General features: G+C 43.9%; 1 protein-coding gene across 1 annotated transcript in view; it reads right to left on the bottom strand.

Annotated features, from left to right (window-relative positions):
* Positions 1-475: 475 nt before the first annotated feature.
* LOC102821123 (uncharacterized protein CXorf66-like) overlaps positions 476-14,687 on the bottom strand; it is a 93,889-nt gene continuing 79,677 nt past the window's right edge. The window contains exons 4-6 of the mRNA XM_006874980.1: positions 4,498-4,628; positions 886-1,050; positions 476-583 (exon numbers count right to left, since the gene is read on the bottom strand). Of these exons, the coding sequence (XP_006875042.1) occupies positions 476-583; positions 886-1,050; positions 4,498-4,628 (404 nt within the window). The remainder of the gene's footprint in view (positions 584-885; positions 1,051-4,497; positions 4,629-14,687) is intronic.

Here is a 14,687-nt window from a genome sequence, read left to right as displayed (position 1 = left end):
GGGGAGCCACGGGGCAGCCCGCCAGCCGGGCTCCCCGCCTCCCGGCTGCAGGCGCCGGGTTCTCTCCGAGTGGGAGCGGGGAGCCGCAAGACACCCGAGATCCCAGCGTGGGGTGGGTGGGCGAGCGGGCGCGCGCGCGAGGGACTAGTTATGAAACCCACCCCTTCGCATCTCGGAAGGCACGGGTCTCCTCACAGTCCTCGTGTCGCACCCTCCACTACGCGGCTGGCCCTCCCCGCGTTTTCTCTTTCACCCTGCCTCCCCACCTCAGCCCTCTTACTTCCACTTTCTCTAAGGTAGTAAAGTCAGGCTTTGTGTCGCTGCTGCTGCGCAGCGGGGCGGGATTTCCCTGCCTCCCCGCCCCCTACAGCCACGCCCCTGGATCCGCCTCCTCCCTAGCAGTCTGGGAGTTGTAGTCCCTCCGTCTGGACGCTCGGCCTCGTAATATGGGCTGGGAGCTCCCTCTCCCGCCCAGCTATGGTGTGCCCTGAGGGGTAAAGGAGAAAGTGGCCGACGCTGCAGGGCCGTAGCGCGATGCCCTGTCCCTATTGAAAGTGGAGGCCAAAAGAGCTCGGTAGCTTCCCTGCAGCGAGAAATGTGAGGAAAAAAACGTAGGCAAAGCCTCGAGTGCTAGGAGACTTCCCGAAGACGTGAAAATTGCGCATATGAAACTCCTTTCAGTCTCGGCCGCGTACTAGAATCTATCTATGAAACTTGAAAAATGCAAACTGAAAGCTGGGTCTAGAATTGCCAGACCGAGCACCCCTCCCCCTAGTCCCACCCCATTCCTTTAGTACCACGCGAGGCTGTTGGAGAACTTCGGGATCTTCTATAAAAGTACAGAAGACATCATTCAAAGGAACCGAGGGCCGTGGAGGGCCTTACCTGGTGGACCTCAGGCACTTGTTGCCCCCCTGCAGTTTCGATCCAATTCCACACACCTTTTCTGGGCATTTTCCTTGCACCAGGCCCTGTGCTAGGGCCTGGAGACATCCGATCTACTAAGGGACCTACCAGCAGGGAGCTCGCAATCTGGTCAAGGATGCCGGCCTAAGGAAAGGTTGCTAGAGGAGGGGTTCACGGTGCTGAGGGAATAGGGCAGGGCGAAATCGCAGCTGAAAAGCCAGGTCTGAGGAGATCCTTGAAAGCGCTAGAGAAAACAGAGCCTGGAAATGTGGGTGGGCTTGAGAAGAGCTTGACTAGGAAGGTCAACGGGCAAAGTTCAGGGGGGTGAGGGAGGGAGGTGAAAAAGAACAGGACTAGCTAGGGAAAAGAATACTTCGTCGATCTTGGGCTGAGATGGCCTATAAGAAAGTTAACCCAAAGGAGCTTCCGAAACACTTGATTCTGTAAGCAAGGCGCTCATCCGCAAGGAAGTGCAAATGCAGGAGACCTGAATTGTGCTCCTGACTGCCCTGCCCAGTAAAAGCAACCCCGGGTGTCCAATTCTTCCCCTATTGTGGTTCATCCTGTTCGCTCGCACTTGAGGCGTGATGATTTTGAAGGTTTATGTTAAAAGTATATGAATGGGATATTCTTGTTGACTGCCTTCGAATCGGTTCTGACTCATATATATATAAACAAGGTTTCCTAGGAGTATCTGCTAACCTTGTGGTTAGCAGTCCACTGCTTATCCTACAGCGTCACACCAGGACTAAGATATTAGGATGTTTTCTTTTATTGGCCGATTGGTTCTAAGGTTATGACATTTAGTACTTCAGATATATCCTTTCGAATAGAAAACCTTTCTTTTCTGGAGTTTCTTCTACTGAGCACAGGGACGGCTGTAATTTCATGAGATTTTTAATGGGTTAAGCATTGAGACTGCTAACTGAAAGATCAAAGGTTCAAATCCACCAACTGCTGGTGGGGGGCAGGAGAAAGATATGGCAGTTTGCTTTCTTGAAGATCAACAACCTTAGGAATCCTATGGAGCACTCTGAGAGTCCACTCGATGGCAGAAGATTTGGCTTTTGATGCTGGTTTTGTTTTTAACTGTGTGGCAATTCTAGATAGTGAGATTGGGGGATGGAGAAGAGTATTGTCATCCCTTCCAGACATAAGTCTAGAGTCCTTATTGATAAAACACAGTATAAGCCTACTGCTGTCAAATGGACTCATCCTACAGGACAGAGTCAGCGAGAAAGAGGAAGACCCCCAACAATTGGATAGGCACAGTGGCCACAGCTATGGTATCAAGCGTAGCAACGATTGTGAGGTTGCAGTAGGGTGGAGCCAGTGATTCGTTCTGTTGTGCATAAGGTCTCTATGAGTTGGTACCGACTAGATGGCACCTGACAACAACAAACAACGTAGGACAGAGTATGACTGCCCCATAAGGTTTCCAAGATTGTAATCTTTAAGTAGACTGTCTAATCTTTCTCCCAAAGAGCAGCTGGTGACTTCAAACCCCTGTCCTTTTGGTTAGCAGTCAAGGGCCTATCCACCACACCACCAGGGATCTTCATAACATAATATCATACATAATCAAACCCTAATTTAGATATTTGGAGATATACATGCTTACTAGTAAAGAAAAACTGATGAAGATCAAAGACCACAGCGTTCAGTATGGATTGCACCTCAGTGTAAAGAAAACAAAAATCTTCACCGCTGGACCAGTAAATAAGATCATGATAAATGGAGAAGAAAGTGAAGCTGTCGAAGACTTCATTTTGCTTGGATCCACTAACAATCAAGAAATAAAAAAGATGTCTTGCATTAGGCAAATCTGCTGGACAAGACCTCTTAAAAGTGTTCAAGAACAAAGATGTCAATTTGAGGACTAAGGTACGCCTGACCCAAGCTATGGTGGCTCTGTGGGTTAATGCGCTGGACTACAAAGTTGCTTTGAACCGCAGGACCGGCCATTCAAGTTCACCAGCTGCTCCTCAAAAACCCTATACAGGGTTGCTATGAGTTGGAATCGATGGCACTTAACATCAACAACAACATACGCATGTGAAAGTTAAACAATAAGGAAAACCTTAAAAGAATTGATGCATTTGAGTTTTGGTGTTGGAGAACAATATTAAAAGTACCATGGACTGCCAGAAGAACAAACAAATCTGTGTTGGAGAGGTACAGCCAGAAGGCACCTTAAAAACCAGAATGGGGAGACTTCATCTCTCATACTTTGGACATACTATCAGAATGGACCAGTCTCTGGATAAGGACATCATGTTTGGTAAAGTGGAGGGTCACTGAAAAAGAGAAAGACCCCCAGCAGGATGGATTGGCACAGTGGCAGCAGCGGTGGCCTCAATAGTAACAATACTTGTGAGGGTGATGTAGGAGCCGGCAGTGTTTCCTTCTGTTGTGGATAGGGTTGCTATGAGTCAGAACCAACTCAACGGCACCAAGCAACACCAACTAGTAAAAAAAAAAAAACAATATATTTCCATATTTTGTTTAAACATTGTGTTAAAAGATGGGCAAAAAATATACTTTACTTATAGATTCAAAATGGCTTAAAAGAGAGAGAGGCCTCGAAATGTATGGCAGTTATTTCTCACACCACCACAAGGTCAGTGGTTCGAATCCACCAAATGCTCTGTGGGATAAAAGATGAGGCACTATGCTGCCGCAAAGATTTACACCCTGGAAACACTATACAGGTTTGCTATGAGTCAGAACTGACTCTAGAGCAATTAACAACAACAACAACTCTCACTTGTCACTACCAGGAGACTTCAGCAGGACATTTGGGATCTCTGAAGATACAGCAGTATTGTCTTATTCTCATTTGTCATTCTAATTCCACTGTCTCTTTGTTTTCCTAATTTATTTCAGCACAACAGCTATACTCAAGGGTCCAGACTAATTTGCATGACCATAAAAATGCAATTCAATACAAATCAAAATATGCTCAGCAAAATAAGCAAATTAGGCAAAATGATCCTCCCCCCACCCCATATTCAAATTCAAACTGAAATTAGAACTACTCTCAATCAAGCACATCCTTTAGAGTCACTTTCCTGAGTGACTTTTTGGTTTTGGTTTGTTTTTTACAAGGAAATATTACTTTTGTTCTTTTCAATGCCTCCTCACAGTTTCCAAAGAAATCCCAGGTTCCTAACATCGACTGACTTCAGATTGTATCAGCTGACTGTCTCAGAAGGCCCAGTCTCCTACAGGGGGGATTTCAGAGGCAGCAGTCTTTTGGCCTTTGGCCTTATTACCAACTTGCCTAGAGATAACACAACACTTGCTTTCTGAGGAAGGGAAGGGAAAGCTGTTTGAGTTCAGCTCTGTTTCAATCCTGCTGCCCCATTTTAGGAGCTCTTGTGGGTTAAGGTCTGGGCTGCTAACCACAAAGTCAGCAATTTGGAGTCACCAGCCATTTCTTCGGAGAAAAAGGAGGGTCACTACGCCCATAAAGATGTACAGCCCCGGAAACCCAGTGGATCCAATTTGAGTATACATCACTCAAAGGTTCTTCTTTTCTAACCCCACCCCCACGCCCCCCACCTTGTTCTTTCTCACCTTCTGACTTACCCCCTTAGAAATTTCACCATTATTGGCTGAACAACCAGGGGCTCCTGGTGCAGCCCACACTAGAAAAGAAAGGGAAGTACTGGTGGGGAATTCAGGGACCCAGTGGGAAGGGAACACTTCTTTCCCAGAGCCTACCAAAATAAGAAAGAAAAAAACAGAAGTTATTCTAGCAGCATCAAAATCACCCTGCCATCAGCAAGTTGAAGAAAGCCAGGAATCTCTCTGGAGTTTTCCATCATGCCCCTAGATTGCATTTTACCTATTTGGATTCTTTTTGCCCTTTCGAGGCTAGCCTTCACGTTTACCAGAGACCAATGTCACGCAGATTCTCCTATGCGCCTTCTCCAGTTCATTCTCCAAACTGCAACCACAGTGACCCTTGGAGGACACAAGTCAGATCAAATCACCCCCTTCTTTAAGAATTCTCTCTAACTTCCTGTTGCTCTTAGGATTAAGTGAAAAATTCTACCTAAGCATGACCAACAAGGTCTGAATACTCTGACCCCTGCCCTCCTCCTTAGCTTCAGGCGGGCAGCTTTCCCCCTCACTTTCCAGTCTTCTGCTTTTACTCCCTGCAATTCTCAAAGCTCCCTCCTGGAGTTTTTGCACAAGCAACCATCTCTGCTGGAATGCTTTCCATCCGCCTTTGCTAGTCATCATTCAGAGCTCAGCTGAAATGTCACTTCCTCAGATGAGATCAGGGATCCCTGTTAGTGTGCTCCAAATAGCCCATGTTAATTACATCCCAGGGTACTGACAAATGAGGCTAGTAATCTCGGAGGACAGCCCAAGTCCAAGGGAACTGGGGATGAGCTCATATTGTTTTCCTTCTCAAAAAGGGGAAGCAGGTATATTCTAGTAATCATGATGTCAGACACAGGCAAAGCTCTAGATCCAACCCATTAGAAAGGTTTTGGTGGTTTGGTTTTTAACCCAATAGAAGGGAACCACAATGATTTCAGTAAGAAGCAGTTTTGCCCTCAAAATTCTGAAGAAATGATTTCTACTTCAGAATTCTATATCCTATCAAAATGTTTCAAGAGGTAGCATATGATCAAGAGCCAATGAAACTGAAGGAGGAAGTCCAAGGTGCACTGAAGGAATTGGCAAAGAACAAGGCACCAGGAATTGATGGGAAAAAAAAAAAATTGAGATCTTTCAAGAAAGTGAGGTGGCATGGGAGGCACTCACTCGGCTGTGTCAAGAAATTTGGAAGGCAAATATCTGGCTGACTGATTGGAAGAGATCCATATTTGTGCCCATTCCAAAGAGAGGTGACCCAATGGAATGCGGAAATCATCAGACAATCTCTTTGATATCCCATGCAAGTAAAGTTTTGCTAAAGGTACTATAGAAACGGCTACAATCATACATTGACAGAGAACTTCCAGAGGTTCAAGCCGGATTGAGAAGAGGCCGTAGGATGAGGGATATCATTGCTGATGTCTGATGGATCTTGGCTGAAAGCAGAGAATATCAGAAAGATGTTTACCTGTGCTTTATTGACTATGCAAAGGCTTTCGATTGTGTGGATCATGACAAGCTATGGACGACATTGCGAAGTATGAGTATTCTGGAACACTTAATTGTGCTCATGAGGAATCTGTACCTGGACCAAGAGGCAGTTGTTCAAACAGAACATGGGAACACTGAAGGTTTTAACACTAAGAAAAATGTGCAACAAGGTTGTATTTTTTAACCATACTTGTTCAACCTGTATGCTGAGCAAATAATCCGAGAAGTTGGGTTCTATGAAGAAAAACATGGCATCAGGATTGGAGGAAGATTCATTAACAACCTGCAATATGCAGATGACTCAATCTTGCTTGTTGAAAGTGAAGAGGACTTAAAACATTTACTGATGAAGATCAAAGAGCATAGCCTTCGGTATGGATTACATCTCAATGTCAAGAAAACAAAAATCCTCACCACTGTACCAATAAACAACATTCTTATCAACGGAGAAAAGATTGAAGTTGTCAAGGACTTCATTCTTCTTGGATCAACACTCATGGAAGCAGCAGTCAAGAGATCAAATGACGTATTGCATTGGGCAAAGAGACCTTTTTAAAGTGTTGAAGAGCAAAGATGTCAGCTTGAGGACTAAGGTGCGCCTGACCCAAACCATGGTATTTTCAATAACCTCATATGCATGTGAAAGCTGGACAGTGAATAAGGAAGACGATAGAAGAATTGATGTCTTTGAGTTGTGGTGTTGGAGGAGAATATTGAAAGTGCCATGGGCTGCCAAAAGAACCAATAGATCTGTTTTGGAAGAAGTGCGGCCAGAGTGCTCCTTGGAGGCCAAGATGGCCAAACTTCATCTCTCATACTTTGGACATATTGTCAGGAGGGACCAGTCACTGGAGAAGGATATCATGTTTGGTAGGGTGGAGGGTCAGAGAAAAAGAGGAAGACCCCCCCAATGAGATGGATTGACCAAGTGGCAGCATCGATGGACTCAAACATGGCAAACAGTAGTGAGGTTGGCCCAGGATTGGGCAGTGTTTCATTCTGCTGTGCGTAGGGTTGCTATGTGTCGGTACTGACTCAATGGCACCTAACAACAACAATCAAAATGTATTGGGAGAAGAGAGGCTATAAAGGATTTAATGTAAGAAGACTGAACCTTCATCTTCCATAATAGGTCATTATTGTTGCGGAAACACTGCCCAGTCCTGTACCATCCTCACAAATGTTGCCATGTTTGAGACCATTGCCACTGTGTCTATCCATCTACATGAGGTTCTTCCTCTTTTTTGCTGACTCTCTACTAAGAAACTGAAAGGTTAGGTAACTTGCTCAAAGTCACAGCTAAGATGTACCAGAGCTAAGAGTAAACCAGGTCCATCTGACTCCAAATTCATTCTCTTAATCACTACATATGGATATAGTGATTGGCAAGATTCAACCATTGATTTAATGTGTAGGACAAAGGAGAAAGAAAGGTGAATTCAAAATGACTCTAAAAGAATGAAGCCTCAGTGAATGGGAGAAGGATGTTCCATTTGTTGATTAATTTCAACACATATTTACTGAACATCGACTATACCCAAGCAGTGTGATGGAGCTATAGCAATAAACATGAACAATATGATCCCTGTTCTCACAGAGCTTGCTTTCTGTCATACGTAGGAAAATCATTTGGGGGAACATCAGTGGAGAAAATTAGCTGTATGATTTTAACTATGCTGATGTAACAATAAGATGTTCAAATAGAAATACCCAGTATGCATAGAAAATGTGCTACTAAAGCTTGGTAGAAGATGCTCTAAAACTCAAAAACTTGGCCAAGAGAAATCACAACTGAAGAAAAGCAATTTCATTGAATGCTTAGGAAATTCTGCAGGAGCTCTGAGAGTTCAATTTCAATGGTAGTTGGACTGACAGCCAGATTGTGGGAGTTGAGCTATGTAAAACTTTCCTTTGCAAAGCTTGGTGGTGGAAGGAGGAAGAGAGTTTATGCAATAGCTAAGAGGACTGTCAAGATGGAGCGATTTCCCTCAAAAAACTAAAGGAGGCCTGTGCATATTTAAAAACAGAGAGGGAGAGATTCTGTAGAAAGGAGAAGCTCAAGGTCTTAGGAAGGGAAGACAACTGGAGAAGCTGGGTATGAAGTGAGAGTGTAGGAGAAGGACGGGAGAACATGGGACTCAGATTTGGGAAGCAGGAAAGGAGGCTGAAAGGAGAGAGACAGTGAACCCAATCCAATGAGGTGACAAGGATGTCTTTATCTTCTCAGCAAAGCTTCATTTTTGGGAATGGGCAACAAGGGAAGGGTGGGGCTTAATAAGGCAACAAAGAATAGAGTTTGAGGTTCAGATACGAAAATGAACAAACCTTTGGGATCCTCCACAGCCCTCTCTCAACCACTGTCTACTGTTTCAACTAATAGCAGATTGCACCATCCTCCAGTTTTCCTGATTGATTAAATGTTATCTCACTCAGTCCAACTTTCAGCTACTAAGACTCAGGCAGGATGCCATCAAAATCCATTCAAAATGGCTCTCTTCCCAGCAGTGACAGAGACGCAAACTCCCCTTAATAATCAAATCCAACCTTGAATTAATTAATATCTCTGTTGGTATCTGTTTTATTTTTAAGTCATATAGTTCTTCCTGGCTCAATTTCTAGCATTTGTAATTACATTTGGCACTCTGCAGCAACTATTTAGTCTGCCCTACTTGAAAAGGCAGAATCTCCTTATCAGGAACTGGTCCAAAGAGCATGAGACAAAGTCTGACCATCCTTAGATGTACTTCTTCCAACCCTGATTTGTATTTTCTTCTGACCGTCCATGATCTATTTAATCTTCTTCACCAACACCATAATTCAAATTGAAGTACATCTATTCCTCAGTCTTCCATATTCATCGTCCATCCATTGACCTCAACAGTGGCTGCCACAATGGGCTCAAGTGCTATATTGATTCTTTGCCCCTAGTTGTCAGGGAAGAGCCTAGCACATTATTGGACTTCAAGGAACACTGACAGACTAATGAATGCATCAAGGGGAGGACCCTGAGTTGAGATGCAGGCAGTGTTCATTCTAGCTGTTTCACTTGGACCTCATTTTGGAATTGAATAATTTTCCCCTTCTCCAGGGGTTATATCCCTTATTTTATGAGCCAATCTGCTATTTATCTTAAAGGTGACCTCTGGGGATAGTTTCAGTTCAAAGTTAAAAGAATATCTCAGAGAAATAGTCTCAGGGTGTCCTCTAGCCACAATGGGTCCAGCAAGTCTGAGCTTTTTTAAGATTTTGAGCTTTGTGCTATATTTTTCTTCCATCCTATCGGGATCCATCTATTGTGGCCCTGATCAGGACAATCAGTAGTAGTAGCTAGGTACCATCCAGTTCTTCTGGTCTCAGGGTAGACTATTCATCCTGCAGACGAGTTTCTTCTCTGAATATTTTGTTTTCTTCTTTGGGGACTGGATAATTTCTGAGATGACTTCTGGCTGAAATTTTATGAATCTTATGTGTCATTTTATTAACACAAGTATGATTTCAGTTTTTCAGTAGCAATATTTTGATTGCTATTAGAAACTTGTTCAAAGTCCTGAGCCAACCCATCGATCACTGACATAAATCAGAATAGATCTGTACCTCAGGTCATCACTCCTTTTAAACATTATAGACAACGACACAGATTCTGCCCACTGGGAAGATTGCCCTTCCCAGCGTCTTTTCGGGCTACCCAGTAGTGGGCGTATAGTGCTGCATTCTCCCCCTTTCCAAGTTGCCAGTTAAATTATGCAAAGTTCCATGCAAACACAGCTCAGATATCTCAGTTACTCACCATGAGGCTCCAGGTATGCATTGAGGAGGAGGTGTCACAGGACTCGGAGCCACCAGCTCATGCAACTTTAGAGCCTGCTCAAGTCCAGTCCCATATACAAGTATGCACCTTCCCCAAGAAGAGTATCAAGGGACACACCAGATATTGTGACCTGGCACATGAGCTAACACTCAGTCTGTGACGGGCAGCTTATGTTTTCTCCTCACGCTAGTCAGGCATTTTCATTCCCACCAGAACTCAGCTACTAGCCAGGAGATTCTCCTTAAGAGGAGAGCTCCCAACAAAAGAGGAAGTCATGAGGAGCAAGGCAGCCATCCCAACAAATGTCTACTAACTCATCTCAAACTCCTATCCCCTCCTTTTGCAACACTGTCTCTCTCTAGCTCCTGCCTCTAGTGCCTGGGTCCTCACATAGCCCTCCCTCCCTCATGAATAGAGGAATGAGACCTGATACTTCTCTTCAGTCTAAGAATTTAGGGACTTCTAGGTCGCTGTGGGTCAGAACCGACTCGAAGGCTCCTAACAACAACAACAAGCGTGTTTTAGGAGTCCTGGTGTGGCGCTGTGGGTTAATGTGTCAGACTGCAAAGCCGTTTGAACTGCAAGGTCGGCGATTCAAGCTCACCAGCTGCTCCTCGGAAACCCTATATAGGGTCACTATGGGGGAACTGACTCGACAGCACTTAACAACAACAACAAAAAAGTGTTTTGAATAGACTCCACAGCAACTGGTGTTTGTTTTTGAAAAGTGTTTTGATGCTTCTGAGGAATGAGTACTGCTGATCCACAGAATGAGTTTACAGTGTTGGGATCCCAAGTATCAATAAGTGAACTGTTCGGGTACGTGAGGTGGGTTCACTCCCCTGTTGTTGTTTTTAGGTGCCATCGAGTTGGTTCTAACTTATAACAACCCTATTTATGGTTTCCAAGGAGTGGTTGTTGTGTTTGAACCACCAACCTTGTGGTTAGCTGTCCAGTGCTTATCCTATAATACCACACCAGGACTCCATTCATCTACTTTTGTTGTTATTGTTTAAGTGCCATTGAGTCGGTTCCGACCCATAGCGACCCTATATATGGTTTCTGAGGAGCAGCTGGTGAGTTTGAACCACCAACCTTGCGGTTCAATGAGACTTTGCAGTCTGGCGCATTAATCCACAGTGCCACACCAGGACTCCTATTGCTTCTCAAATCACACTTTGTGGCTGTCACCTTCTCTACCCAACACGCTCTGTTTTACCATTGGGTGAAAAAAGGGTTATGTTTTTATCCTGCCCCAATCCGCCGACTTTTCAGTGTTCAAAGCTCCCTAAATTATACTATCACATTGATGACTTGTAAGAATCTTCCTAATCAACCCTGGAGTGAGCAGGGAACACTCATCAATAAAAAACACTGCACCCATATAACAAATTAAGTGATTATACCATACATATATTTCATGGAAATTTAGAGTAAACTGCTTCCTTCCTTTTGTATATACTTCTGTTATTTTTCTAGAATCACCCAGGTTACCAAATAGAGTATTAGACTTCTAAAACACAATGGTCTGTCATTCTTCACAAGAAGTTAATTAACTCCTGTCTTGCAGAACAGTACTCACTATGATTGGTAAAGTCTCAACTCCTGCTAAGCTTGAAGTCATAATTAAGAATTAGGCTATTTCTCTGCTGTCATTCTGTAACTACTATGAAATCTCCCATCATTAATGACTATTTTACTTTACCACGGAGGCAGGGATGTTTCCAATGACCCCAGACGTCCTTAGGAACTTTCAGTCTATCCCTGAGTCCTCCCTTGGCCTCACCTCATGAGCTGGGACAGTAACATTTTTTTCTAGAAATTCAATAGCTGTTACACTTCAAGTGAGGGTAAAAGACTGAATACAGAATTTCAATGTGGCGGAAACTTGAAGAGAATGCATGCTTTAATGTTGTTGGCTCTGTTTGTGAAGCTTTGAGTATTTCTTCTGTACAGATTTTCAAATTTCTGCCCCCCCACCCTTTACACAATGTGGACTTCCTTCCACAGAATGGAAGCTGTTTGGAGGCAGAGACAAGCCAGTGTAAATAATCTGGATGTCACTCAATACAGTGATTGGAGCACAATGAATATCTATAACAAATGTCACAATTATTTTTTATACTTTTTATTGTGAATTGGTTGATCCTGCAAAGGGTTTCCAAGGAAGGATTGGTGGTTTGAACTGTTGACCTGACCTCACAATGAGCAATTCAGTGGTTATCCTGCAGTGCCACATCAGGACTCCTGTATTTGGAGTATTTGCTTTCACTGTGGATGTATGTGTGGTGGACCGTCTGAAACCTTTATTAAAACGTGATGCATGCGCTCTCTGATACCACAGAGATGTACAACAAAACATGAACTTTAGACAAAGCTAGTAAAACCACAGAGCGTGGCATGTTCTAAGACCCATGGGACGTTGTGCTCATGGAAGAATATTTTTTTTCTTTCCAGATCAGTATCCAGCATTGGGAAACTTGTTGCACCATAAAAGTTGTTTAAATCACTCAAGGAATAAAAATCTCTATTTAAGACTTTTATGTGACAGTGACGAAAAAAGCAAAGTGGCTCCAATTAGAGGCCAGGAGTCCAGGTTGGTTTGCTGACAATCCACTAGACTAGTAATTCCCAGAATGGTCTATCTCCCCTCTCCTCTTTAATTTTAACTGCCTATGTGCTATCTTACTTTTGTTTCCAATAGTAACTACATGGTGTGGCGCTGGGGCTAACGCACAGGACTGCAAACTTGCTTTGAACCTCAAGGTTGGGGGTTCAAACCCACCAGCTGCTCCTTGGAAACCCTATACCCTACAGCACCACACCAAGACTTCCTATGTTGTTGTTATTAGGTGCCATCCAGTCGGTACCGACTCATAGTGACTATATGCATACCAGAACAAAACACTGTCTGATCCTGAGCCAGCTTCACTACTGTTGCCACGCTTGAGCCCATTGATGCTGCCACTTGGCCAATCCATCTCACTGGGGTCGGGGTGGGGGTCTTCCTCTTTTCCTCTGACCTCTTACCAAACATGATATCCTTCTCCAGTGACTGGTCCGTCCTGACAATGTATCTGAAAATAGGAGAGATGAAGTTTGGCCATCCTGGCCTCAAAAGAACACTCTGGCTGCACTTCTTCCAACACAGATCTGTTGGTTCTTTTGGCAGCCAATGGCACTTTCAAATATTCTCCTCCAACACCATAACTCAAATGCATCAGTTCTTCTATGGTCTTCCTTATTCGCTGTCCAGCTTTCGCATGCATATAAGGTTATTGAAAATACCATGGCTTGGGTCAGACGCGCCTTAGTCTTCAAGCTGACATCTTTGCTCTTCAACACTTTAAAAAGATCTTGCGCAGCAGATTTGCCTAAGGCAATACGTCTTCCTATAGGACAGAATCAAATTGATCCATAGGGATACTGAGGCTGTAAGTCTACATGGAAACCACCTGCCTCATCTTTCTCCCGCAGATCAGCTGTTGGGTCCCAACTACCTGCCTTTTGCTTAGCAGCCCAATACCCTACCAGGTCTCCTTCCCATGGAAAGGTGGACTAGAACGTTCTTTTAACTCCATGCTCATATCATTCTATATAGGAAATGCATAAGAGAAATGCTGGCCATCTAACCTGTCAGTACTTTCTATATGTGATAAATAAGAGGTCCTGGTGTGGATAAACCCTGGACTGCTAACCACAAGGTTAGCAGTTTAAACCCACTAGTCACTCCTTGAAAATCCTATACAGGGTCACTATGAGTTGGAGCCGACTAGACGGCACCTGCCAGCATACTCTCTAAAAGGAATGAATAGAATTCATCTTAGCCCATAGTCAGGAGCCGAGTATGAATTTTGAGAATGAGTATAAGGTCTCTGATAGCGTAGTGGTTACGATTCGGGCTGCAAACCACAAGGTCAGCAGCAGTTTGAAACATGCAGCTGTTTCGCGGGAGAAAGATGAGGCTTTCTGCTCCTGTAAAGATTTACAGCCTTGGAAACCTTGTACAAGGTCGCTCTGAGTCGGAACCGACTCCAGGGCACATAACAACAACATAAGCATTTGCAAGAGAACAAGACTAATCTGAGAGGCAGAGACAGACTTGGAAATGAATTCCCTGTGCTCTGTGGAGAATGGCAAGGAAGAAAACCAGAGACAGACTTGAGCATGTGAGCCTGACTCTTACTGAATAGTGGAAAAGAAAGGACAGCAGGCGAGAAGGGAACTAGATGTCAAGAGAGATGAGAAAATGCTGCTGGAAGAACAGGAAGTAGAAGCTCCAGGCTCTTCTTGCTGAAACCAAAGCATCTGATCTTAGTCACTGTAGTCATTTCTAACAAGTGATACAACTTAGTTATTTGCCTGGGCATGTTTTCATTGGTCACTTTTTTGACTAAAATTCTTCTCTGACTCATAGTGCATATTCTTCTCCTGGTTTTATATGTGAAGCACTTTGAGTTTTGCATACTGAGTGAGCTCCAAACATTCAGTAGACTCCTACTCTATAATTAAGTGTGCTTTAAAAAGGAATATACATACTCAGGCAGCTAACTTGTTCCAAGATGTCATTATCATTGGTTGTCTCTGGCACTTAGTCATTTTTTTAAAATTAAATATTAATATTCACAGCATCTAGATTTGGAATAGAAAAGAGAATGTTGTTGTTGTGAGGTACCATCGAGTCGGAACCGACTCATAGCAACCCCATATACAGCAGAACGAAACAATGTCCGATCCTGGGCCAACCTCACTACCGCCGCCACACTTGAGTTCATCAATGATGCCACCTGGCCGATCCATCTCGTTGGGGGTCTTCCTCTTTTTTCTCTGACCCTCCACCTTACTACCCAGCATGACATACTTCTCC

This window comes from Chrysochloris asiatica, unplaced genomic scaffold (genome assembly GCF_000296735.1).
Source record: "Chrysochloris asiatica unplaced genomic scaffold, ChrAsi1.0 scaffold00308, whole genome shotgun sequence".
NCBI lineage: Eukaryota > Metazoa > Chordata > Mammalia > Afrosoricida > Chrysochloridae > Chrysochloris > Chrysochloris asiatica.
The sequence above is the reverse complement of the archived record's forward strand: the minus strand, read 5'-3'. Positions and strand labels throughout refer to the sequence as shown.